This window comes from Callorhinus ursinus, unplaced genomic scaffold (assembly GCF_003265705.2).
Source record: "Callorhinus ursinus isolate GAN/ISIS: 27379988/994484 unplaced genomic scaffold, GSC_fseal_2.0 scaffold3, whole genome shotgun sequence".
NCBI lineage: Eukaryota > Metazoa > Chordata > Mammalia > Carnivora > Otariidae > Callorhinus > Callorhinus ursinus.
In genome coordinates this window covers 48,015,597-48,041,018 of record NW_027397065.1, presented here as the reverse complement: position 1 = coordinate 48,041,018, position 25,422 = coordinate 48,015,597, and the positions used below count along the sequence as shown (strand labels likewise).

The 25,422-nt window shown below is 40.8% G+C and overlaps 2 protein-coding genes across 2 annotated transcripts in view; one reads left to right on the top strand and one right to left on the bottom strand.

Moving 5' to 3' along the window:
• Positions 1–3,207, bottom strand: part of FAM114A2 (family with sequence similarity 114 member A2) — a 32,713-nt gene extending 29,506 nt beyond the window's left edge. The window contains exon 1 of the mRNA XM_025867182.1: positions 3,129–3,207. The gene's annotated coding sequence lies outside the window, so the exon portion shown is untranslated. The remainder of the gene's footprint in view (positions 1–3,128) is intronic.
• Positions 3,207–21,056, top strand: MFAP3 (microfibril associated protein 3). Its single transcript, XM_025867181.2, has 3 exons — positions 3,207–3,261; positions 13,200–13,661; positions 16,830–21,056. The coding sequence occupies exons 2-3, from the start codon at positions 13,370–13,372 to the stop codon at positions 17,621–17,623; spliced, it is 1,086 nt and encodes a 361-aa protein (XP_025722966.1). The 5' UTR covers positions 3,207–3,261; positions 13,200–13,369; the 3' UTR covers positions 17,624–21,056.
• Positions 21,057–25,422: the final 4,366 nt, after the last annotated feature.

The following is a 25,422-nucleotide window of genomic DNA, read 5'->3' as shown; positions in this document are numbered from 1 at the left end:
GTTTTGTTTTATTACTGCTTTGAGAGTTCTTTATATACTCTAGATTCAAGTCCTTTGTCAGATATGTGGTCTGCAAATATTTTATCCCAGCCTATAGCTTCTCTTTTCATCTTCTTCACAGGGTCTTTCACAGAGCAAAAGTTTTTCATTTCAATGAGGTCCAATTTATCAATTTTTCCTTTTATTGACTGTCATTAAAAAATCTTAGTCATTATTTCTACCTCAATTTATAAATTATAAAATTTAAGCCATCAGATAGAATCTAAATCAAACTAGCTTTTGAGCAGCAATGTTAACCAATTCAGTCCCTACCATAAGTACAGCTCTTCAGCAATTAAAGCCAAGATACCACTGGTGTTTTTACAAGAGGCATATGCTGGTTTCCAAGATAACCAAGTAGAGGAGAAATAAAGATAACCAGAGGAGAAATAAATGTATATATACCAAAGCCTTAGGTATATATAAGCATTTATTTTATACCAATATTTACCAAGTGCAGAATTAGACCCAATTCAAGCCATCAAATGCTTCCAATGTACAAGAGAAAGTCATATTAAGAACTAAGGCAGCTTGGCAGGTGCACCGGGGTAGTTCAGTCAGTTAAGCATCTGACTTTTGATATCCACCCAGGTCACAATCTCAGGGCTGTGAGAGCAAGCCCCGCATCAGACTCCATGCTGGGTGTGGAATCTACTTAGGATTCTCTCTCCCACTCTCACCCCTGCCTCTGCCTCTGCCTCTGCCTCTGCCTCTCCCTCTCAAAAAAAAAAAAAAAAAAAAAGACCTAAGGCACCTTGGAAACAGCACTATCAGTGAGGTATATATAAAATGCTAAAAGAACAGAGAAGAAAAACTCTGCTGGGATCAGAGAATATGATTCATGCACAAAGTATCTGAAATAAACATAGAATAGTGGCCACAAACTGAGAATGTGACTGCTAAATCCAGCCTTTAAATGTTATTTGGCCTGCACAGTGTTTAAACTTTTATATTCATTGCTAACATTTAAAAACCAGACTTCATACATGAATAGATTTTCAACTTCTCTAGTAAAGTTGAAATATCTGGTGACACTGGGCCCACTTTTAACATGGTAATAATTAGCCCAAACCAAAGAGTTGCTGGGCCTTTTTAGGCAGGATAATGTTCTCTATAATCTCCACCTAAATCTACTTGACTCATATGTTACCTTATTAGCTAGCCCCTGTATACAGTTGAGCTTGCAACACCTGTCTTAAAGGGCCCTTGGGATTTTGACAGGTAAAGGAGCCAATGAGAAAATTCAAAGGTGTGGAAACAAAACATGGGAAGTGTGAATGGAATGGACAGACATGGAATATCGAAAAATAACAGTAGTTAATATAGCAGGGAGAATAACAAAAAGGCATAAGGCTAGAAAGGTAGATTTACACACCATGGAGCCTAGATCATATGGATATATGGTATACATACATTATACATTCCCAAAACACACAGAAAAAAAATTCAGATGCAACTACCCACACACAAGCAAACTCTGAAATATTCATTCATTTGCAAACATTTTTTGAATACCTACTATGTACCAAGTTTTGGAGATTGAGAATTTTTTTATGACACAATTTCTGCCCCATTTACTCCAAGAACCTAATAGGAAAGACTACACAGTTCTTGCACAAAGTTCAATCAATGTTTTGTGTGGCTAAATAAATACGTACTTTTTTTACACTATCATTTTACTTACTTTATATGCGCTTTCCAAATTACAACACATAATAATACATATTTTATAAGCAGTATACCATATACAGCAGTCCCCTTTATCTGAGGTTTTCAGTTACCTGTGGCCAACCAGTCTCGAAGCAAATGATTCTCTTTCTGAGGTGTTGTCAAAAGGTCAACAGTAGCCTAATGCTACAGCACAGTGCCTACATCATTCACCTCACCTCATCTCACCACACAGGCATTTTATAATCTCTCATCTTGGAACATATCACCGGCAGATGCGGGGCAACTACTATATAGTATGTATAATAAACATATTACATAAGTAATTCATATAGTTTTATAAAAGGCTGGAAGGACATATTTCAAAATATTAAACACTGGGTCTACTCTTTCATTTGTGCAACAAAGATTTAATGAGCATCTAGAATGTGCTAGACATTTGGCTAGGTGGAAAGGTGGTGGCTGTTCATATTCTCATTACCATCACTTTCATCATTATAATGGCTGTGCTATCCCTGCTCTCAGTGGATTCACACTTCAACAGGAAAAGCAAAAAAAAAAAAAAAAAAGGAATAAATTTCAGGTATACAGAATCGCACTATTTAATGTTTTTGTAAGTTTTCCAAGTATCCTGGTAGTGAGTGTAGGTTATTTTCATAATTGGAGTGGAAACACTCCAAGAACTGAAACATTACAAGTAAAATTAAATGGCTGAGTCCTTTCTTAAAAATAAAAATGCACACATTTCTATGTACACATATACCTCCCCCCATTTTCCTTGGGAACTTCCAGCCACACAGTTCCCAAAATGGAAGGGGTCTAGTTTAGCAGCTAAGAGCACGGGCTCTGGAATTCGACTTTCTTCCAACTTTCCTGAGGGCGGTAACTGCTAGGAAGTCAGTTCACCTAGCTGCCTCTCCGCTTCCTCAACTGTAACACGGGGCTAGAACACCTGCCTGGCAGGATTACTACAAGGATTCCACCACATGAGGTACGCGAGGGGCTTGGAACAGAGACTGGCACATAGCCTCGCATAAATAACAGTTGCTATTAAGACGGAGGAGATGGTTTGTGTCATTACTGTCGTTACTGACATTGGCTCTCTCTAGACGGACAAACAGGCGCTCTCACTTGTTCCCACATACAAGACCAGTCCCAAACGGGACATCTGAGGTCAACAAGCGCCCCCAACTTCTCCGACGCTGATAAGGAGAGTTCCTCACACAAACGTAGCGCTTCAATGACCAAAGCGCTTTACAGCCTGCGCGTCCAGCCGGGAGGTGTCGGCAGCCCAGCCCCAGACCACCTCCTCCCACTCCCCAGCCACCTGGACTACCCGGCCCCGAGTCCCGAGCCCCCGCACCCCGCCGGCCTCCTCCCTGGAAGCCCCGAACCAAGCCCACCGCCACCGCCACCCTCACCGCCGCCACAGCCGCAGAGAAGCCACGCCTACTGGCCCGGAATACTCCTTCCGTGCGAGGCGGTCCCGCCTGCCCGAGAGCACTTCCGGGTCAAGCTTCCGCTCGGGCCCGAGCAAGCTGAGCTACCAGTCTGGTAAGTGAGGGTTCTGTCGGGGTCGTGCGGAAAGGTACTGGGGCTGCTGAGACATGGGTTTGAGCCGATGGGTCGGGTTTCGACGTGAAGGGGGCTAGGATATCCCAGGTCCTTTTTGAAGGCCAGGGCTGAGCTGCATTTCAGCCGTCGTCCGTTTCCTGAGCGTCAGCTACCTGCCAGGCGCTACCCTGGGAGCCTGGGACACACGGGTTACAAGCTGACACTGGCCCTGCTCCCAAGTAGTTGACATTCTGGGGCGAGGCCGACTGTAAACAAGTAAGCAAGCAAACAGTGTTATCTGAAATGGGGGTGGGGGAGATGGTTGTGCGTACTGTAAAGAAAATTAAACAGCATAATGTAATTGAACAAAGTGAGGGAGTAATCCTTATGAAGATCTTGAGGAGAGCATTCGAGGGGGGAGGAATAGCAAGTGCAAAGGCCTTATAGTGGTAACAAACTTAGCAAGGTCAAGGAAAAGAAAAAAGGCCACTGTTACTGGTGCAAAAAGAGGAAGGAAGATGAGGCCAGAGGCTTAAATGGGCCAAATCTTGTGTCTATGAGTCAGGACAAGGAGTTGGACTTTTATTTGGAGAGCAATGGAAACCATTGAAGGTTTCTATGCTGAAGAGTGGTGTGCTCTGATTTATGACTTTAAGATTGACCTTCATTAGAAAAATGCATCTCTTCAATTGTCTTTTAGCAGTGAAAATGCATGAAACCCAGGCTGAAAGCCAGAAAGAGGCATTACAGACAGCTTCATTGTACAGATGTGAAAAACTAAGTCCCAGAGAGGTGTAGGGATTTGGTCTTTTAAGAACCGAGGTCTTCCAACCCCATCTGTTGCCTTCAGAATTATCATCTCAATGTCCATATATAATAATTGTCACTTCCTAAAACCCTTCAGATAGTTTGCTTTTTATAGTGGTTCTCCATACTTAAGGGCATCACTGTCACCTGGTAGCTTGTTAAAAATGCCTATTCTAAAAACAAAAAAATCTGTATAAGTATAAAATAAGTAATTTCCTCTGGTTTTCTGTGGTGATGGAAATTGCATAGAATTTGTGGTTTAATTATGGGATCTCTGGTAAATCACTTAACCGTGTCTTAATCTTACATTTAAAATGCTGCTGATAATTATAGCAGCAGTTTTCAAACATTTTGGTCTCAGGATCCCATTACACTTGTAAAACTTACTGAGAACACCAAGGAGTTTGTGTGTGTGACTTATATCTATCAATGTTTACCATTTTAGGTATCAAAACAACTTTCAAAAATTTATTTAAGATAATAAATTCATTATGTGTTAACATAAGTAGCATTTCTATGACGAATATTTTACAAAACAAAAAACTTAAGAATGGCATTGTTTGGGGCGCCTGGGTGGCACAGTCAGTTAAGAGTCTGACTCTTGATTTCAGCTCAAGTCATGATCTCAGTGTCATGAATCAAGCCCCACGTCGGTCTCCGCACTGGGTGTGGAGTGTGCTTAAGATTCTCTCCATCTCCCTCTGCCCTTCCCCGACCTCCCCCCGACTCTTTCTTTCTCTTTCTCTTCCCACCCTCCCCTCCCTCTCAAAAAAAAAAAAAATATTTTTACAAGTCTTTTTAATATCTGGATTAATAGAAGATAGCTAGATTCTCATATCTCCTGCATTCATTCTCTGGTGATAACGCTCATCATGTAACATCTGGAAAATTGCACCATACTGTGTGAGAATGAGAATGTAAAGGCAAATAAGATCCTATTATTATTATGAAAATCATTTTGAAAAAGTCCCAGGGACCCCAGAGGCCCCAATACCACACTTCGAGAATCACTGGATTGCAATATTGTTATGACAACCAAAGGAAATACGGGCTCAATTTTTAGGTCATTAAAACTATACGCACATTAAAAAGCAGATGCTCAGGCCTTGCCCTTAGAGATGCCAATTCAGTAAGTCTGTGTGGGGCTGAGAAATACTCATCTTTAACAAGCACCACAGATTAATTTGATATAAGTTCTCAAAAATTGCAATTTGAGAAAACCAGTTACAGATCAAATTCACTCTAGAGTGTTTTCCCCACTAAAATTTTAAAAGCTCAATTTCCATATCTTCAAAAACCTCCATTACACTTTCCAGAGACTGAGACTCTGGAAAGTCAGCAAGAAGTTTGTAGCAAGTACCTTTCTAACGGCCAGGTTGATGAGGATCTGAATTCAAATTGTTGAATCCAGTCCTATGCCAAAGACTGAGAAAGTTTTTAGACTGTGATCTGTAGCTTACAGTCTTTTGGACAAATAGATAACTGATAGAAGAAGGAAACTGTTAAGTCTTACAATTGAGTACTCTCAGTGTGCTAGGCGACTGACAGAGCAAAAGAAATTCATCCAAAATGAAGAGGATAAAGGTTGAGAGGACTTCTTGAATAAGGTGAAATTCGAGTTGGATACTATAGAGAGGGTGGAATTTCTACAGGAAGATATATTGGTGGGGAGGAGCGGGAAGTTTCAAGCAAAAGGGACAACTAAAACCAGAACTTTAAGGTAAAAAGTTACTTGGAGAGATTAGAGTGAAACAAGTGTAGTTAAGGCCTTGAGCCATGACAGGAAGCTGGGAAGATTATCAAATTAAGCAAAGAAGGGAATGATAACGATAGTCAGCCTCCAGATGAGGAAACAGACCACTACAGATCATAGCTAATTGGTGACAGAGGTGTAACTGAAGATCAAACTTCTAGATCCATTCATTCCTTCAGCAAGCAATTATTCTGCACACAGATACTACTGGGCTTCCTCCGGCTGTTTCTGTTCTGCCACCTGAATCTTTCTGAAAATTATGGATACCTGACCAAAATTTGAAGCTTATCTCTTAGGCGGTGGAAAATCAATAGATTTTTAAATCATAATGACTTTCTTGGATTTGTGTTTAGGACTAGTTCTGAGAAGAGCAGTGTTTGGGGTATAGTTGGAGTTAATGAGACCCATTTAGAGATTAGAAGAATAGTATGGTGCCCAGGTAAGGTAAAAGGACTGTGACCTAGGGTGGGGACACAGTATGATTTAATTGAAAAACATCTAGGAAGTGGAATAATAATAACAACAGCATGTATTTATAATATACCCACATTAGTTCATCTAATGCTCATAACTACCCTATGAGGTCGTTACTGTTAATTACCTTATTCAGTAGATGTGAAAACTAAGGCCTCACAATCCCATGGCTTCGTGCAGGGATAGGATCAGGCACTTCAGTCCATGCTACTAAACAAGAAGCCATGATGATCTTGTAACTTTGATCTTGCAAAACTGAAAGAATTATATTTTGTGGCTATCATGCAAGATATGTATATACTTGACAAATAGGTCTGAGGGTAAGAATGAGAAGTTCTGTTTTAGTTATACTGAGTTTAATTTTTTAGACTGCAGAGAAAAAAAAGTGGGTAAGGAGATCGTAAATCTAGGCCCATTACATGCTACATCCAGTAGGTATTCTTTGTCATTTGCATCCAGTAGCTTCAGCAAATGCTTATGGCAAGAGGGTATAAGCCACAGTTATAGGAAATAATCCTGAGTTTAAAACAAAGCTCCAGTAAATACAGAAGAAGGTGTTTTTCAGTGCACCAGAAAATATGTTGAAGTTTCAGCTGAGTGCCCAAATGCCAGATATGAAGTGTGCGATGGCTCCAAGATATGACTGGGAGCGTAAGGGCTATTTTAATTAGGATCTTTTCAGAAAATGATCCTCAAAATGGTGATTTCTGTTGGAGTATTACTAACCTTTTTATGGTTCAGATCTCTATAATAATGCTTGAGTATGAGCAGAACAATTTTATGTTTGTTCTTTTCAAAGAATAGGGGAGTAGGAACAATCTGCTCTTCATTGCTTTTTCTCCCCCTTGCCAATTCGGAATGCCACTTTGACCATTTGTGTACCTGGCATGGGGGATCTTCTCCATTTTCCAAGTGTAACAGTGCAGGCAGAGAAGAGTAGATGAGCTGTAAATACAACCTAGGCCACATTTAATTATGGAGAATAAAGCATTAATATCCCAGTATACTTGAAACCAATACCATCTGGGCATCAGTGTTTTTCCCCACTTTGTGTTATCCCAGGACTATTTCTGCAAACAGCAGTTTCCTCAGCCAACTTAATATTGAGCCATGAGAATGGAAATCAGCACATTACTTCCTTATTTACTTCTGTTGAGAATTGGAGCAGAATGGAAATATTTCTTCTCCCTGAAGTTGGCAGGAACAGCAGCAAGGCAATCTGTTAGGGATGACAGCTTAGGGGCTTTTCTTTGTTCTTTGTTTCTTTCTTTATTTTTTTATGATATAGCCAATATTTAGAATGGTTCTGTTGGGTAAAATCATCTACATTTCTGATTATTCATGATCCTAGAAGAGCTTATATTTTATTGTACCTAAAAGATGAAAAAGGAGCTGGATTAAATTTGAGCATCACTTTTCTGTGGTGGCTAAAGAAAGGTAATAAAACTTTCTACCAAGTAACTTCACCCACAAGCATAGCATAGCCCTTTTTAACTGTTTGTAGGAAGGTGGCACTTTGATTTTCCTTTTTGAACTCTTTCCTCTTAGCCTCAGATGTCAACTGCAGCATTAAGAAATAGCTGGCTCAGCAGCAGTTTAAGAGTGTTCATAGTATTTTTCTAAACCCTGTCTTGTAGGTTTCTCTAAACTTCTAATAGAGGCAAATGGTTGTGTCTGTACAGAATAGGAACCACAAATCTTGACCACGTGAGTAGTTTGTGCGCCACACTCTGGTGCCTAAGGAGGAGAGGCAGTGGAAATCCATGATGAGGATTGCCTGGTAGCCACAGCCACAATTCAGTCACTTTTGCTGAACTTAATCTTTTTACTCCTACCTAACCATTTCTCCATTTCCTTTCTTGTTTTTACATTTAGTCTTAATTTTTGTGGTTTTAATTTTGAATGAAATTGTATAAAGATGTTTATTTCTTTGAAAAGAAAAAGTCATACTGGAAGGAGGAAGTAGAATTCTGTCAGGAGCCAGAGCAACACTTGAGTGAGCCTCTTTCTCTTCCCCTCTGCTCCCCTCCCACTCCCCCCTCCACTTTCCCCTCTCCTCTCTTCTTTTTCACCACTCTCTTTCTCTTCTCCATCCCTGTGCTCCTGTCTCTCTGCTTCTCTTTGTATGTGGCCCAAACCTGACTGCCTCAACCCTTTCTCTTTCTCGAATGGCCCTAACCCACCATGTCTCAAATCTAAATTCCAAGATCAAAGCTTCTGATTAGTTTAGTTGGGCAAAGGGTTGACTTCTATCTTGGGCCCCAGAACATAGAGGCAGATCTCAAAAAAGGGAAAGGTAAGCTAGGCACATCACAACAAAGATTATTTACCACAAATTCAGAATGCACTAGAACAATGTAACATATCATGGTTGGACTCCCAAGTTCAGTTTACAATGCCTGTTTGATCCATATTATTACTTATTGACAATGAGCAAAAGGAAAATGTGAAATTTAAAATTACAGATTGAAATTATAGTGTTTCCCCTCTCCCCTCCAAGATTTTTAAATGGTTGCATAGTATTCTGAGTAAAGGTGTTCCATTTATCTTAAATAATGGTTTTATTATCAGATGTAGATTTTAGCACAGTATCTAAAAGAACAATCAGCAGTAATAACTAGAGGTTATTCAGTGGTTACTACGGCCAGGCCCTGTGTTTTATACAATTTCCTTCAAGCGTCACAACAGTCCTATAGAACAAGTAACTGTTAATTTCCCTATTCTAAAGATGAGGGGACTGAGGCACAGGGAGATTAAGTCATTTACAAAAGTTGCAAGGCTCGTTAGAGTCCCATCAAAATTCAAATCCAGGAAGTCTGACTCCCGAGACTGTACTCCAACTCTCTCTGCTACCCTACCTTTCTCAGAGGCCTACAGTTCCGCTGATCCAGGGTATCTAAGTCCGAATGGAATGTGAGTGATAGTTCTCTCTTCTTGGAAGTGCTCAAACAGTCTGCAGTGCTGGTGTAAAGGAAATGAGGAGCTATAGTCATAGTCTCTGGATGCCAATCCACGGACCCTCGGCCTCAGAATCATCCAGGGAGCTAATTACATATCATAAATTCCAAAGTCCAAGTCCAGAGGTTCTTCACGAGGGCTGGGGTGGGACCCAGGAATCTGTATTTTTAACAAGCTGTCTGGATATTAGTAGTCAGCCTGGGCTTGGTAATCTTTTTATACCCACTGTGATATTCTAGGACATGGTGATTGAAGATTTTGGGAGTTGGGGTTGACTCAAGGACTGCATTAGGCATTATGCCTCTTAAGTTCTCTGGAGATCTTTAGCACTGGCTGTCTCAATATAATAAGTGCTAGTAAATGCATGTCAGTTCGAATAATTACAGTCCCTATTGCATAACATTCCTCAGTTTACAAAGATATATCACATGCTTTATCAAATTTAAACTAACTTCCATGAGTAAATATTTATTGAACATGGGCTAGTTGTGAAGTATAGCAACAAAAAATATAGTCCCTGTGCTTCAGGAACTCCTAGGTCAGAGGGGTGGACTGCCTACCAGTACAGAGAGGCACATACCAGAGCCAGTGAGTAGTGTAATGGTGACGGCTACAGGAGTTCGGGGAAAAACCAGCTTGCGTCCAGATATACTCTGGACTACATGTGAGGGAGAGCCAGGACTTGAGAGGAGACTCAGGGAAGCTGCATGAAGCAACTCCACACAGCAGCTACACTGCCAGGACCCGGCTTGCCCCACAACCCTCTCATGTGGAGGCTGTTTATTCTTTGAAAGCTCCTGCATCTCAGGGAGGGAGAGTCTGGTTTTTTTTGTTTTTGTTTTTGTTTTCCTATTTCCAGGGTCGTCTCCTCTAGCTGCCTTGAGGGGGACATTCCCTTTCCTACAGGTGGTCTATCCCACTCTTGACCCTCCACATTCTTGGACCTCTTCTTGTTGGACAACTGTCTCCTACACTCACTTTGGCCTCCCACTCCAGTTCCCAAAGTCCACCTCCAGATGTGCTGTTGGCCCAGACTGCTCCCCTCCAGAATCAGGAATCAGACCCAGCACTCTGGCCACCTCTTCTCATTACCACAACTTGTAGCTCTTTTTCCTGAACACCTCCTAACCAGTGATCCCTCTACTTTTTCCTCTGTCCATTTACTACAACACTTCTCTTCCATTCTCAATTCCTATTTATCCCTCAAGTACTGTTGCACACCTCACTTTCTCAAGGTGGCTCTCTGTGACACATTTAGCTCCCCACATTGGGTACTACCATAGCATCCTGTACTTTACCTTGGGCAGCATTTACCATATTTTGCATATGTTTAGTTAGTGTCTGTGTCTTTTGCCAGACTTAGCTCCATGAAGGCAGAGATGGTGTCCTTATACAATAGGTTGGCACATAGAAAGTGCTCAGCAGATACAGGTGAATAGATGAAAATGTATACCTCTAGTCTAAAATTGTGGTTCTGGGGTTCCTGGGTGGCTCAGTCAGTTAAGCATCCAAGTCTTGATTTCAGCTCAGGTCATGATCTCAGGGTCGTGAGATTGAGCCCAGCTTCAGGCTGAATGTGGAGCCTGCTTGAGATTCTCTCTCCCTGTCCCTCTGCCCTCCCCTGCTTGCATGTGTGCTCTCTCTAAAATGGAATGAAATGAAATAATAAAATTGTGGCTCTGACTCGGTGGAATAGGTAGGGAAGAAAAAGATGATGGCAGGATAAGAAATGAGGTGGTATTAGAATAAAGTAGAGTTGTGGGTGACTTATTTGTTTTATTTTTGTTTTCCTGACAGAGAGGGGCCTCCAGCTCAGAGCCTTTAGCAAATAGCAGTTAATAATAACTGCTTTGTTTTCATCGTATTTCTGTGTACAGTTACTTTTATTTACAGAGGTAATATAGACTTTTCTTTTGAAATAAATGTATGAAAGTAAAATGAGTTGACTTAAAAAGCAAAAAAAAAAAAAAAAAAAAAAAACTCATGCCAATAGAAGAATTGAGTAAAATTGGGAAAATGCTGACTTGGATAAGCCACAGGAACTCATTATCGAAATCCTAGGGAAGGCCTAGAGCACTTTTTCAGCACAGTCATTTCCTCTCACGATTGGGAAGCAGTAGTCTAGAATAAAGGAGAAAAGTTTTGTCCACCAATTATATATATTGTACTGAAAAAGAACTTGGGAGCTTACACATGTCAAGCTCCAAGCATGGTGCCTGGGTTATGGCAGTCACTTACTAAGTGTTCTTTCCATTGTTTGCACTCACCACTCTTGCCCAGTAGAGACCAGGATTCTCCTACTAACATAAAGTTTAATTTAAAGGAGCAAGTCACTGTAGAGTGAATGAGTTAGATCATTTTTGAAATCCCCTCCAATGCCCAATTTCTTTGTTTCCTATAGTGTCAGTTTAATTGGGTTTGGGGAAGAAATAGAAATAAACACATGTGGGGCTCCTGGGTGGCTCATTTGGTTAAGCGACTGCCTTTGGCTCAGGTTATGATCCCAGAGTCCTGGGATCGAGTCCCACATCGGGCTCCCCCTTCTCTGTGGGGAGCCTGCTTCTCCCTCTGCCTCTGCCTGCCACTCCCCCTGCTTGTGCTCACTCTGTCTCTCTCTCTCTCTCTATGTCAAATACATAAATAAAATCTTTAAAAAAAAATAAACACGTGTTCAATCTACTATGTATAACAAAGTCTGAAGTCTTTTGTTTTACTCTAAATAGTCCATTCTTATATTTTAAAGATACAGCAAGATATAGAAAATTATTATCTTTCAACCATCCTTTCAAGGGCTAATGAAAATTAAATGACATATACAGCTTACTGTGATTCAGACTCTGAGGGGTTTAATGACTGAATACAATGATCCATTGCTTTTTATGTTCTGTGATCAAGCAGCCTTCGCCTAAGTACAAAGGAGAGTCATTTCCAAAACTAATTATTTTGGGCCTTTATAGGAAATAAAGCAAGGCATTTCATCCTGTCTTTTATAGAAAAGGAAGTTGAAATTTTTCTTTGAGAGTCATTGATTTAAAAGAGGAATCAAATTACCAGGAAGATGATCATAATCACATACACTCTTAGGCTGGGATATTTTGTTCTTTGTTCGTGGTATTTTATTTGTCCAGCACTCTTTCCCTGTAGTTTATATTTGCATTTCTACTAACTAGACGTTGAAGATGTCAATTCCTCCCTGAGCTGGTTTTGCAGACTTTGAGCTAAAATTTGGTATTTTCATGAATTGTTAAATATACTGTATTTTGTCTCTTGATACTAAAAAAACTGTTAAAGGAAAATTCTTTTGTCTAACATTCTTGCCCAAGAGGGAGGTTCTAACTTCTCAGGAGTCAGTAACTGTTTATGTGTATGTAGTAATGCAGTTTTCTTTCTGATATTAAAACAAACAGAAAACTGCCTTAAGTATCCCTGCATTATTTAAAGCTAATATATTATGTACTTGGATTGCTCAAATTTTGAGCTTCATGGTTATGATCATGATGTATCAGTTGATTTACAGGTGCAGGTTGAAATAAAAGATCATTAAGCTAAATATTTTAGCCTTCACTGGCTCCCTGTTGCATAAGATTTGTCAGAGTAAAATAGAATCCTAGTCTTTCAGAACTAGAAGACTCTGTAGAGAGATCTCATCTAGTCTCTCATTTGACAGATGAGAAAAATGGCCAAGGGAGGATGCTACTTGCCAAGGTCTTACAGCTTGTTAGTAGCACAGCCAGGACCAGAATCTAGGTCTGCCTGCCATTTCCTAATTCAGTGCTCGTTCTGCTGTCTTTGTGTGAGATTTTTAGGTGGTGGCCTTTCTGTTTTGCTCCCTGATGTCAGCGCCAGTTATTCTAATCAATTTCACATCTGTTCATTTCTAGAACATAAGAGTTTCACCCCATTATGAGTCTTTGTTGGTTAAACTTTATATCTGGCTTTCTTTTAGGTTGGTCTCCACACACATCTTTTAATCTTGAAGATTTCAAAATACGCCTGAATCTCCCACTTTTTTGGAAAACTCCCAGTACCAAGCAATAAATTACCCACCGTGCTCTTGTTATAGCATAGAAGCTCCTGAGTTCTCCAGATCTAAACAAGACTTCCTTCTGTTTTTCCATGAAGCCACATTGTTGCCTGTTCACTTTAGTGGTGAGTGTTACTGTTCCAGCTGCTTTTGTTTTGGAAGATGTAGGCTTCACCCAAATGGCCCCACTGGGAACAGATCGTAGTTCCTTCAATTCATCATTTCCTCCAAGCTTTGAGCTCTCAGGTTCCCACTCAGGGGACGATGTCATCATAGCCAAAGAGGGAACTAGTGTTTCACTCGAGTGTCTTCTCACAGTCGACCACTATGAAGATGTCCATTGGTACAACTCAAAAGGACAGCACCTGGATGGCAGAGGCAGAGGTAACTATACCAGCGTATAATTAATCAAGGTCACTCATTTCCTGTTACTTCTGTCTCCTTGGTTTGATGGCATATGCATGTGATCTTGAAGATCCCATCCCATCTCAGTGATCAGGTGCCAGGGGGAATATTTAAAACTTTTGAAAGGCCTGGAGTGTTAGAACTATGAGAAAAAGCAAAATAGTTACAATTACTTAACCAGAAGAAAGAAAGAAAGAAAGAGTAGTTATAAATTTAAAAGATGTTCACATGATGACAGGGAGCGATCGTCTCTCCTGTTGGTGAGCTGGTTTCCTTCTTCACTGAAGGTAGATGACATCAGGGCTGCTGCAGACAGCTAGCCCTGTTCACCTAGACTATAATATGAATAATACAGCGTGATGGCCCTTTGTAAATACAGGAGGAAGGGTTGTGGCTAGACATATGTAAATTTGTCATAAATTTAAAAATTTTTTTAAAGATTTTTTTATTTATTTTTTAACAGAGAGAGAGACAGCGAGAGAGGGAACACAAGCAGGGAGAGTGGGAGAGGGAGAAGCAGGCTTCCCGCTGAGCAGGGAGCCTGATGTGGGACTCGAGCCCAGGACCCTGGGATCATGACCTGAGCCGAAGGCAGACGCTCAATGACTGAGCCACCCAGGCACCCCTTAAATTTAAAAATTTTGTTTGGAAATGAGTCACTAAAAATTTTAGAGGAAATCCAGGACGGTTTTTAAAAGATTATAGCTCTGTGCATAAAACTTTTAAGTCCCTCTGAGAATTAGAAGGGCACTGAGAAAGAGCTCTATAAGCCCTTCCAGCTCAATTTTTTTCTGTGTTACACCTTAATTTACTTGAAAACAGGAGAGCTTCTCTTGTACCTTTGCCTCTCCGTCTTAAAAATCACCCAGACATAATAATGCAACCAAGATCCCCTTTTCGACAGTTTTTTATTTGATTTTGCTGTTTGTGAACCTGTGAACACATCTTAATCAGAATATTATTTCCCTAACTAGTATTCTGCCAGAAAGATCTTTTTGAAGACTACTTGTATTAAAGTACCTCAAAAAGAAATCACCATGAAAAATCAATGGGATAAAGATTAAATGCTGGGATACTCATAAGCTACACTTTCAGAAAAGGCCCTTCTTGTCTTTTTTGCTAGAAAGATAGTCTAACCTCTTGGAATAGAAAGGATATTTGGTTATTCATATTAGAATGGAAAACAGAAAAGGAGACAGATGGTGTTTTCTTCTAAAGTATACGTGAAACATTCTAACTTTGTAAAACTGAGTAACTGGCCACCAGGAGATTGAAGAGTTTAAACTGTTAGAAAGAACAGAATATTTTTAATCATCTTCTTAAGAATGTAGATCTTTTGAGTCGGGATCTCTAGAGTAGTGCCCAGAATGTATATTTTGAACATGATTTAGGGTTTCACATTTGGATGCAGTGATCTAGATTCCTATTTCCTTTGGGCTCTAGGATCCTAACCGGACACATCTGAGAGCTGAATTATTCAGTCGGTGTGATCGTACAGACTGACCGCATCAACAAAGCTTAGGTTAGGATGGGACCAACCAAGTGGGATGGCAGTTTCATTTTCCTTTTTGCTTTCACTTTGAAAAACCACTAACATCTATCATTGATGCTTTCAGTAGCGGCTCTGGAAAATTGTATTAAATTTTATGAATCTCCAGTGAGAGGAGTTTAAAGAGCCTGTCAGTTTAGCGTAAGGTTCATAAATCTTGAGCTATTATCAGCAAGTAAGCTAGAGAGTTTACATTGTGGTCGTAGTACAGTGGTTGATGAATGGAGTGTATGTACTTCACCATACTTTGGATTCATAGGATAGCCTTTTCATAGCTCCAGATTCATAGAACAGAAGCTTGTGGAATAATGAATATATTCCATAGCTATATATTTTCCTCTTTTTTTTTTTACATTGGTGAAGTGATGTCTTTTAAAAATAACTGTAGCATTTAAATTTTGATGACGATAAAATGGGCATAATCCAGAGTGCTTACTAATTGAGTACCACTAAGATAATCCAGAACTATAGAATCTCAGGGATGAAAGAGACCTTGAAGATCTCTTAACTTCAAGATCTTAAGATAAGGCACTCAGGTGGTGCTTAAGAAGCAGTACCCCAGCCTCCTCCAGGACAGTGCCTCTAGTCATTGGGACTCACACCTACACCGCAGGTTAGCCCGTCCATCCCATCTTTGAATGGCTTTTGTAGTTAAAGTACAGGATACACTGAGAATTGACCACAAACAGAATTGTGTGGGCAGAGCCAAGTTACTAAAGGGTGTTGAATCAAGGTGGATAGTCCATAGGCTTTTCTTTTCATACTCTTAGATACTTTTGTGTACGTGTTCCCTGAATGAAGATACCTTCGTATATGGAAGACAGGCAGCATGGCTTAGGTTTAAAACAGAACCCAAAGATCCTTTAGGCATCTTAAGGGCAACTTTATTCTCTTTACCAAGCAGTTTGTTTACCCTGACTTGTGACACATATCTTTTGGCTTGTGCTTCAGTTACTCTTGCCAGAAAATCGGGATATCATCAATAAACCTTTTCTAACAAAACAAATTAAGTGTGCAAGCCATGCCAGATTAACCAGTTAGTAGTTGAACAATGCACTAAATTGGTGGGGTGGGTTGTTTGTTTTTTTTTAACTTGTCTCTTGTTATCAAAAGTAAATAAATACAGTTATATAAAAAGAAGAAAATGTAAATCACTCAACACATTACCCCAGAAATAACCATTGTTTGGTATTTCTGAGGCATTTCCTTCTAGTGTATGAAAATGTATAGGTTAGAGATTGTGGTGTACACACACACAAACACACTTCTTTTTTTTCTTTTTTAAGATTGGTCATTTAGCATTATATAGTCATACCTATCTCCCTGAAAGGCTTGTTATATCTAGCCTCGAAATGTAGCTATGGTAATCATTCACGTCAGGAAGAAAGATCTTGATTCCCTTTTTAACTTCCAGGCTGTTTAAATTCCTACTCTGGACATAAAAGTCCTTTCTTACATGATTTAAACAAGTAGCAGAACCTAAGAGATGAGGTAAAGCACTCCATCATGAAGAGGTGGCATATTTATGGTAAGACAGTTGGCTTTTTCAGTAATAATATTCTTTATGCTCTATTTTTTTATTTCTGTTGGGTTATCAGGTGGAAAATGGTTGGTTTCTGATAACTTCCTGAATATCACCAGTGTAGTCTTTGATGACCGAGGGCTCTATACATGTTTCGTCAGCTCTCCAGTTCATGCCTCCTACTCTGTCACCCTGCGTGTTATCTTCACCTCAGGAGACATGAGTGTCTACTACATGATTGTTTGCCTGATTGCCTTTACAATCACCCTCATCTTGAATGTCACACGGCTGTGCATGATGAGCAGCCATCTTCGTAAGACTGAGAAGGCTATCAATGAATTCTTCAGAACTGAAGGGGCTGAGAAACTTCAAAAGGCCTTTGAGATTGCAAAGCGCATCCCCATCATCACCTCAGCCAAGACTCTGGAGCTGGCCAAAGTCACACAATTTAAGACCATGGAGTTTGCTCGTTATATTGAAGAATTGGCGAGAAGTGTCCCTCTTCCGCCCCTTATTCTAAACTGTCGAGCCTTTGTTGAGGAGATGTTTGAGGCTGTGCGAGTGGACGACCCTGATGACATGGGAGAAAGAATTAAAGAGAGACCAGCCCTGAATGGTCAAGGTGGCATCTATGTCATTAACCCAGAGATGGGCCGGAGTAATTCACCGGGAGGAGATTCGGATGATGGTTCTCTGAATGAACAAGGCCAGGAGATAGCAGTTCAGGTTTCTGTCCACCTTCAGTCAGAAACCAAAAGTATTGATACAGATTCTCAAGACAGCAGTCATTTTAGCCCACCTGATGATATTGGATCTGCCGAATCAAACTCTTACTCCAAAGATGGGACATTGGAAAGCCGTCAGTTGTGAGCTATGCCGGTACCTTAAAAAAAAAAAAAAAAAAAAAAAAGCTCTCACAAAAGGAACCTGTTTCATGCAGGAAATAACATTTTTACCAAAAGATAACTGGGGGTTTCCCCCTTGTTAATATTAAGCACATCAGAATGTGAATTATTGCCAAAATCTTTGTAAAAATTCAGTGTTTTTCATACCTGATATTTCTCAGCTTGATTAAATGACACCTATTAAGATTTAAAGGAGTTTGAGAGGTAAGCATAATGGACAAAGTACCACACTTAGAGTTCCATGGCTTCTCTTCTGGTCGTGGTTCTTCCAATGGTTAGGACTGACACCCTGAGGCCTCAGTTTTCCCACCAGTAAAATGGGGGATTTGCATTAGATGATATCTAAAGTCATTTCTAGCCCTGTAACTTACCTGTCCCCTTTAAACCACCAGAATCATTAGCACATCTTGAAGTAAACCCTTCCCTAGACTTTTAAGTCCCTTTTCATGGAAAGGATAAAGCTGAAACTTTATTTTGTGATTTAGATTCCCATACTAATGCCATAGTGCATAGAGGTTTGGGTGTTTCTCAGATGTTTTGCCATGTGGAACGTGCAATTATATGTGCTAGGTTGGGTCTCTTTGGTGTAGCCAATGTCTGTATTGTTATACAGATATCAGGGAGCTAACTGCTCATTAATAAAATACTTTCCGTGAGTAAATTGGTCCTTTTGGGGGATAGATCATGTCTTTTTAACTTACTGGAGTATCATTTAGTTCATTGAGCTTGGCAGTGATTTCCCAACTGATCTCCAAAAGTGAGCAATTTGTTCTTAAGGAATAATGTTGAAGACATTATTGAAGACACTGAAGGTGCTTCTAGAATAAGAAACAATGTCAAATCATCTCTCTCTGGCAAATCATGGATTTTTGACATTTCTGTTAATAGAATTTCTCAGGCTTTCCCTTTTTGAAAGTACTGGACTCTGTAAGAGGGTTCTGTGTTTGGGATCCCGTTCCAGGGGGAAACTCAGAGCTGGGTTCGTCTTTAGATTTCTATCAACACTCTTGCCCTCCTTGGTTGTTAATATGGTGCTAAAGGCTGCATGCCTCCTTATCTGGTTTATTTTGTTTATATTTTGTTGTTGAGGTTTTTATTTTTGTGTACTTCAGATATAGAATGCTGAGCTAGGGCTGCTTTTGTGGTCTTCCTTAGAAGCACTAACCTGAAATAAGATTAGATAATGGTGTGTGGTATATACGAATATATTAAATACATAGGCACAGAGACAGGTACCAGTACGTAGATACTTATACACACAAATGATATAGAGACAAAGAGGGAGAGAAATTATGGATGATGCCACCTGATTCAGCTGTGTACAATGAACACTTGAGACAGTATTTCTTGCCTGGCTGAGGCCTGATACAGAATTGTAAATACTCTTCAGAATAATTTCTTCAGCTACCAGAAGCTTGGTGTCATACGATTTTTAAGAACTTGGCAGTTGATCTCCATTTGGTGCTTCATGTTTCTTCATTTGGCTTCTGATTATTGAAGCATTACTTGAACTAGAGGCTCCTGAGGGAAATGTTCAGAAGGGGCTTTACCAGGATTTTAATTTAAGGTTTCAAATGGAGAAAGGCAAGAAAATGGAGCGCATAACCAGATAGAGCTCACACCTCCCTTTGTCCAGACTCACCACAAGTAATACGTCTCTTCTGGATCGCATGAATGAATCGGTGTGCACTCTTATCAGATGGCTTTATGGATAAAGAGGATAATGCTGCCTTTTCTGTCTCTCAGGCTGTTTCCATGGCAACCTCCAGAGCCAAACAAAAGCTACCCATCATTTAACCAAAGCTTGCCTCGGCTCATGGACCTGCATGGCTTTAAGGAATAATGTTTTCATACAGTTGGCTATGAGAGCAAGGGCTCTTGCTCTCTTCACCATACCCTAGATTATAGAACACTTTTTCCCTTCCCAGGCTGTTTCTCTTGAAAAATTAAAAATGCTAAAAATCCCTTGTCTGAGGTCCGTTTCCTGACCATCCCTCAGATCTTTAGGTAGTACCTCCAACCCGGTCCCAGTGTAGTGAGTTTAGGGTCATTTCTTAGAATAACGTAGCTTCTCACACTAGAGAAAATGGATTTATCCCGCATGTTCTCACGATGGACATGAGTGTTTGGAACCTTAAGGTAGACCTATTTAACGGTCAGAGTCCTGAGAAATGGGACTTTGGAACAAATACAGTAAGTTTACACAATACTGTATAACTGTAGGCTACTCTAGTGTGTCACCTTTAGAAACATAATGGTGACTTAATTTGGCAGCCCAAATAGCTGGATTACTTTGAAGATTCCAGATTATGGTGCCAGTGATTAAAGAATTACATAGTCAAAATTTAATTGGAGTTGGTGTTATTTTCTAAAGCTAGTTTCCTAGAGGAAGAAAACCACACATTATTATTTTCTGTATCTAACCAAATACTCTTCATATATAATTAATAGTCTCATGTTTTTGTAAAATCCTTAACCTTTTGAACTTAAACTACAGTCAAACAGTCTTTTGACAATAACTGTGGTGTATTTAATCTTTTAAAGTTTCACTGGATTTTATAGTTAGTAAAAATGCCTTTACTCAGCAAATGTGTTTAAGAAGTCCTGTCATCTCATTTATAAATTTTGTATTGTGACCTAATGAACCTTATTGTCCTTATGAAATGAAATGGTGGCTTTGTGAAATAAATTTACCAAAAATAGATGTAAACATTTTATAGATTCCTTGCCAGCTGAAACCAGGAGAGGCATCTTTTGAACTGATACCCGACTTGAGTTTTAGGTAGTTTGATAAGCCTATCCTCAAAGTCGCATCTGTTCTGATAGTTAAATTTTTGATTCAGGACCAGTGAGCATTTGTAGTTCTCCCAACTACCTTGATATAAATACCTTAGGAGTTGCTGATCTGAAACAGTTGTGAGAAGGTTCTTGGCTTCTTTGCCTCACTTAACATGCATTTTGAAGTCAAAGCACGCTGCTTTCTGTTTGGTCCACCAGCCTCAGTGAAGCCCTTGGTGCATTCCTCTCCACACCCTGCACGTAGTTTCACCCTTGATCAGACTCTGTCTCGCAGGTCCCAGAGTGCCCAGAGCACAGCCGGCCGTGGGTGCCAGCCTTGTCTCCGCACACCAGCACTTAGAACACAAGTAGACCCTAGCTCCTGAGTCACCAGTAAGAGAACACAATCTTGTCTCATCTACGCAGGGAATTTGGAAAATGCTCAGCTTTATACATAAACCCCTAGGTTCTCAACACATTTCATAAAAGTGAGTATTATTTGGTATGATTCAGATGATGTTTAAATGGTCACCATTTTAATGAATACTTACATTATGATTTTGTCCTTTTTAAAAAAAAGTGATGCTTGAATATATTTATTAAATGTTCAATTGACTATATTTCATTTGTCTGAAATCTTTTATTGAGTATATATTCATTTTTATGTGTGATGGAATTTGATGTCAACGATTTTAAACAGGAGTAAATTTGATTCAACTTGGATTCTTACATAGCTACGCATTTTACTTTTACAAATATTTAATAAGCATCTATGTTTTTGGTACTATGGGCCATACTAAGATGGATGTCTTGCCCACAGTTACCATGAGGATGCAGTTAGCAGACCGAAGTACAGCACTTTTTCACTTCTGAGGTAAAGCATTCCTGGCAAAGGCCTAAAGAGGATTTAGCACATGTTTTGGAAAACACAATTAGTATATAAAGTCTGATGAGATTTGGCATGTGGGAGGGGTACCTGTGGTACAAGCAAATGCCTGCAGTCCCATGGGAGTGAAGGGTGATGATGGAAAAACACAGGAGCTCAAGAGACAGGCAAACGGAACAGGTAACCCTACAACTAATCACCTAAATACCACAGTTGCACTTGGCTGCATGCCATAGAAAACCAGTTGTGGTGGCTTACCCAAATAAGACCTTTATTTTTCTCAAATAACAAGAAGTCCAAAGGAAGCCAGTCCCAGGCTGGTGCAGGGCTCAAGTCCAGCATCAAGAACTCAGGCTGCTTCTAGATTCCTCTCCACCCATAGGATGTGGCTTTCATCCACATGGTCACAAAATGTCCTAGATTGGGTTCCTCCAGGAGTGCCTGAGACAAGGATTCATCGGTAAGTAGTTTATTTGAAAGGTGATCCCAAGAAGATAGGCGAGTAGGGAAGTGAGACAGGGAAAAGGAAGCCAAAGCCAGGGCGCATTAATGAAGGGCTTACTGCTTTGGGCAACTGCTGTTCAGTCCCACTGGGGACCTCAGGGAGCTCTGTCTGCTCCCAGTATACGTAGCTCATGCCTCAAAGGTCTCACCTGAAGGCCAAGGAGCTCAGATGTTTATGCACTGACTCCCACGTGATTGAGGGCTGCCCCCAAGTTCACTAACTCCAGCACTTTCAACCTGCCACACATAGGCTAGCCTGATTCTATAACTGGCAAAGCTCTCTGAGTCACAGGAGCTTTCAGGAGGGAAGCCTGTGTTGAATACAGGAATGGTGAGTGTCGGGGGTCACGGGCGGAACGCTGATAACACCTGCCACTTGAGACAACTGCACCTTCAGCATCATGGCTACGTTCCAGGCAGGGACAAGAGTAGGTCAAAGGGCAAAGACACATAGCTGAGTCTACCTTTTAATCAAGAAGATAGCTTTCCTGAAGGCTCACTTGACTCGTGTCACTCCATTGCCAGAGCTGGATTACATGGCTACCTGCTGTCGCTGTAAGAAAGCCTGGGAAGAGGAGTGTGTGTGTTTTTTAACTGGACACATTACCTTAAAGCGTTCTATTATGAAGGAAGTAGGGATAGAGTGGAAGTTGTAGGCAACTGGTAATGTGCAACAAGGTCATCTTCACATGAATTAACAGGAGCAAAATAGGGCTCTATAGGGGACAAAGTTGCATGTTCCTTGAAGATATTCACATGCACTGACAAAGCAAGAATCAGAAACAATAAATCTTAGTCTAAATCTTGAAGCCGGGACACCTGGGTGGCTCAGTGGGTGAAGCATCTGCCTTCAGCTCGGGTCATGATCTCAGGGTCCTGGGATTGAGTCCAGCATCAGGCTCCTTGCTCAGCGGGGAGCCTGCTGCTCCCTCTGCTTGTGCGCTCTCTCTCTGACAAATAATAATAATAAATCTCGAAGCCATCACTTATGTTGTCTCCAATACACATGGCTCAAATAGCAGACAGATAAGTTCTAGGATCCTGCTGGGACATAATTGTCTTACCTTAAACTAGTTATTCATTAACAGATGTTGATTGACCACCTGCTATATGCCAGGTGCTTCCAGGGGCCAAGGACTCCGCAGTGGTAGTGACTGGTGGGTGGCATCTTTACTCAGGGTCAGAGAACCCTCTCCAAAGAAGGCATTGGGCTGAGACCTAACTGATGAGGGCCCAGACATTCAAAGTTTAGGGGAAGAGGTACTCCAGGCAAAGGAACAAGCAAAGACAAAGCTCCTAGGGGACAAGGTTGGCCTGCTGGAGGAAAGAGAAGAAATAGGCCTGTGTGGCTGGTGAGGTGAGAGGGAGAAGTAGGCAGGGGTCAGAAATCTGGTTAAAAGACTTCAAAGCTTGTTTTGGCTGACCCCAGAAACGCATTTTTTTAATGAAGAAATGCTAGAAGTACCGAATTTGGAAGAGGAGATTTACATATTTAGGGAGGAAAGTTTGATCATTCAATAGCACCATTTTGTCCTGAAGTCATCTGCTGCTAAAGAAACAATTGTGCTAATTTTCTTTAAGGAATTAAACTCCTTCAGTGTTCCTTAAATTCCAGTCATGTTCTTGAGTGTTCATGTTTTCGCTGGAACCTATTGATTAGGAAATATATATGTAAATACACATATGTCACTCCATCTGCCTAGAAGATCTGTGGCTACTGCCAGCGCGTTTATTCTTCCTGACAGTTGGGAACTCTGCTTTGCCTCCTGCTCAGCTGTGCGAAAGGGAGGACTCAAGTGCCCTGAGTGATGACAAATCAGCCTTCGAGGGGCTTCCTTCCGCTAGAAGAGCCACCCCCTGAGAAATAGTTTGTCCCAAAGCAGAAGGGAAGTTCGTCAGTAGAAACTCCCTCTGTGCAGTAGTTTTGCGTGTCAATTTCATTGCTCTTTCAGAAGCCGCCGGCAGACAGTCCGACCCTGCTGAGGCTGCTCCGCTGGAGCCCCGTGACCCCTTGAGCACCACAGGCCATGCCTATTCAGTTTTCCAACAAATGTTTGTTGCACACACACTAGGGACGCTACCACAAGCAAAATCAGAGGTGATCTGTGCTCTTGGGAGCTTAACAACCTTATGGGAAGACAGAGCCTATTCAAATAGTTACACAGAGGGTATATAATTAAAAACTGAGAGGTGTGCTAGAAAACAATTCAGTGAGAGCCTAGAACAAAGATGCCTGATCTAATCAGAGGTCAGAGAAGAATTCCCTAAAGAAGGGACACTTGAAGCAATAGGCACTGCTTGAGGACTTATTATGTTCCTATCCCCGAGCAAGAAACTATGGATTTAAGTCATGGATCCCACTTAGAAGGAATTTATAGATCCATGGGAAAGGTAAGATATTTCTACAGTAAGCCACCTGAAAGAGACAGTGTGTCATCAAGTGCTAAATGGATTAGCACTAGATAATAAATGCAGAAGAGCTAAAGATGAAAAGTCAGTAGTAGCAGAGGATGGGCAATACTTTGTGGTTGGGGGGAGATTTGAGCTAGACACCAGAAAGGTGAAGAAGTCATGGATGGGAAGGACGTGGGTTAATCTGATCATGGAACTCAGGAAACTTCAATAGTGTCCTATCATTGAAGCAGGAAACAAATCCGATTTCTTGACCCTCCAGGATCTGCTCCCAATCTGTCTCCCCAAGTTTATCATTTGAGGACCCTTCCACCCCCTTAGAAATACACTAACATATCCTTCCTTTTATGTTATAGTTATTCTTTCCTTGCCAGTTTGTGACCAGGTTGAGAGATGGCATCGTGTATCAGTCACCTATCCTTGTGGCCCTGAGGGTAACACCTTTCATATAGAAGAGACAGTAAATGTTTGTTTAATTTAATGCAATGGGAGGGGTGAAACTCTCATGTTATGATATATGACCGTGACCATTGGTCAGTTTGGGACTGAGGGGTGAGGGCTTGGGGGGGTGTGCCTGCCCCTTCTCCAACAGCATTCTCTTCTTTGGTGACATCACCCACTTTCAAAGTTTTAAATGCCATTTTCACACTGGTGACTCCCAAATGGATATTTTTGGCTCTAAATGCTTTCTTCCAGACTCGTGGATCTAACACCTCCCTACTTGGCATCTCCACTTGGCCAGCCATCTCTAAAAGGCATCTCAAAATTAATACACCCAAAACAGAATTTTTGATTCCCTGCCCTGATAACAAAAGAATACATCAGTTTCTACCCCCACCATCTTCTCTCCACAAGCAAATGGCACCACCATCTACTCATTTGCTCAAGCCAAAAACCTGTGTCATCCTTGACTGAATTTGCCTCGCTCTTCATATTCAATAGATCAGCAAGTTCTGTTGTCTCACTTCAAAAAAATAGGTATCTATCTGATCCACCCACTACTCTCTACTTCCATTGACACCATCCCAGTCCAAGACACTATCACCTCGTGTGTGTGCTATTTGAGGCCCCTCTGAGCTCCCTGCTTCCACTCTTCTCCCCAGGTTATCCATTCTCCACACTACAACCAGAATGAACTTTCAAAAGCATAAGTCACATCATGTCATCCTCTGCTTATATTCTAC

Coding starts and splice junctions, on each gene's coding strand:
- MFAP3 (XM_025867181.2), top strand. CDS start 13,370: ATGAAGCCACATTGTTGCCTGTTCACTTTAGTGGTGAGTGTTACTGTT. Junction 13,662..16,829: donor CCTGGATGGCAGAGGCAGAG/GTAACTATACCA, acceptor TTGGGTTATCAG/GTGGAAAATGGTTGGTTTCT.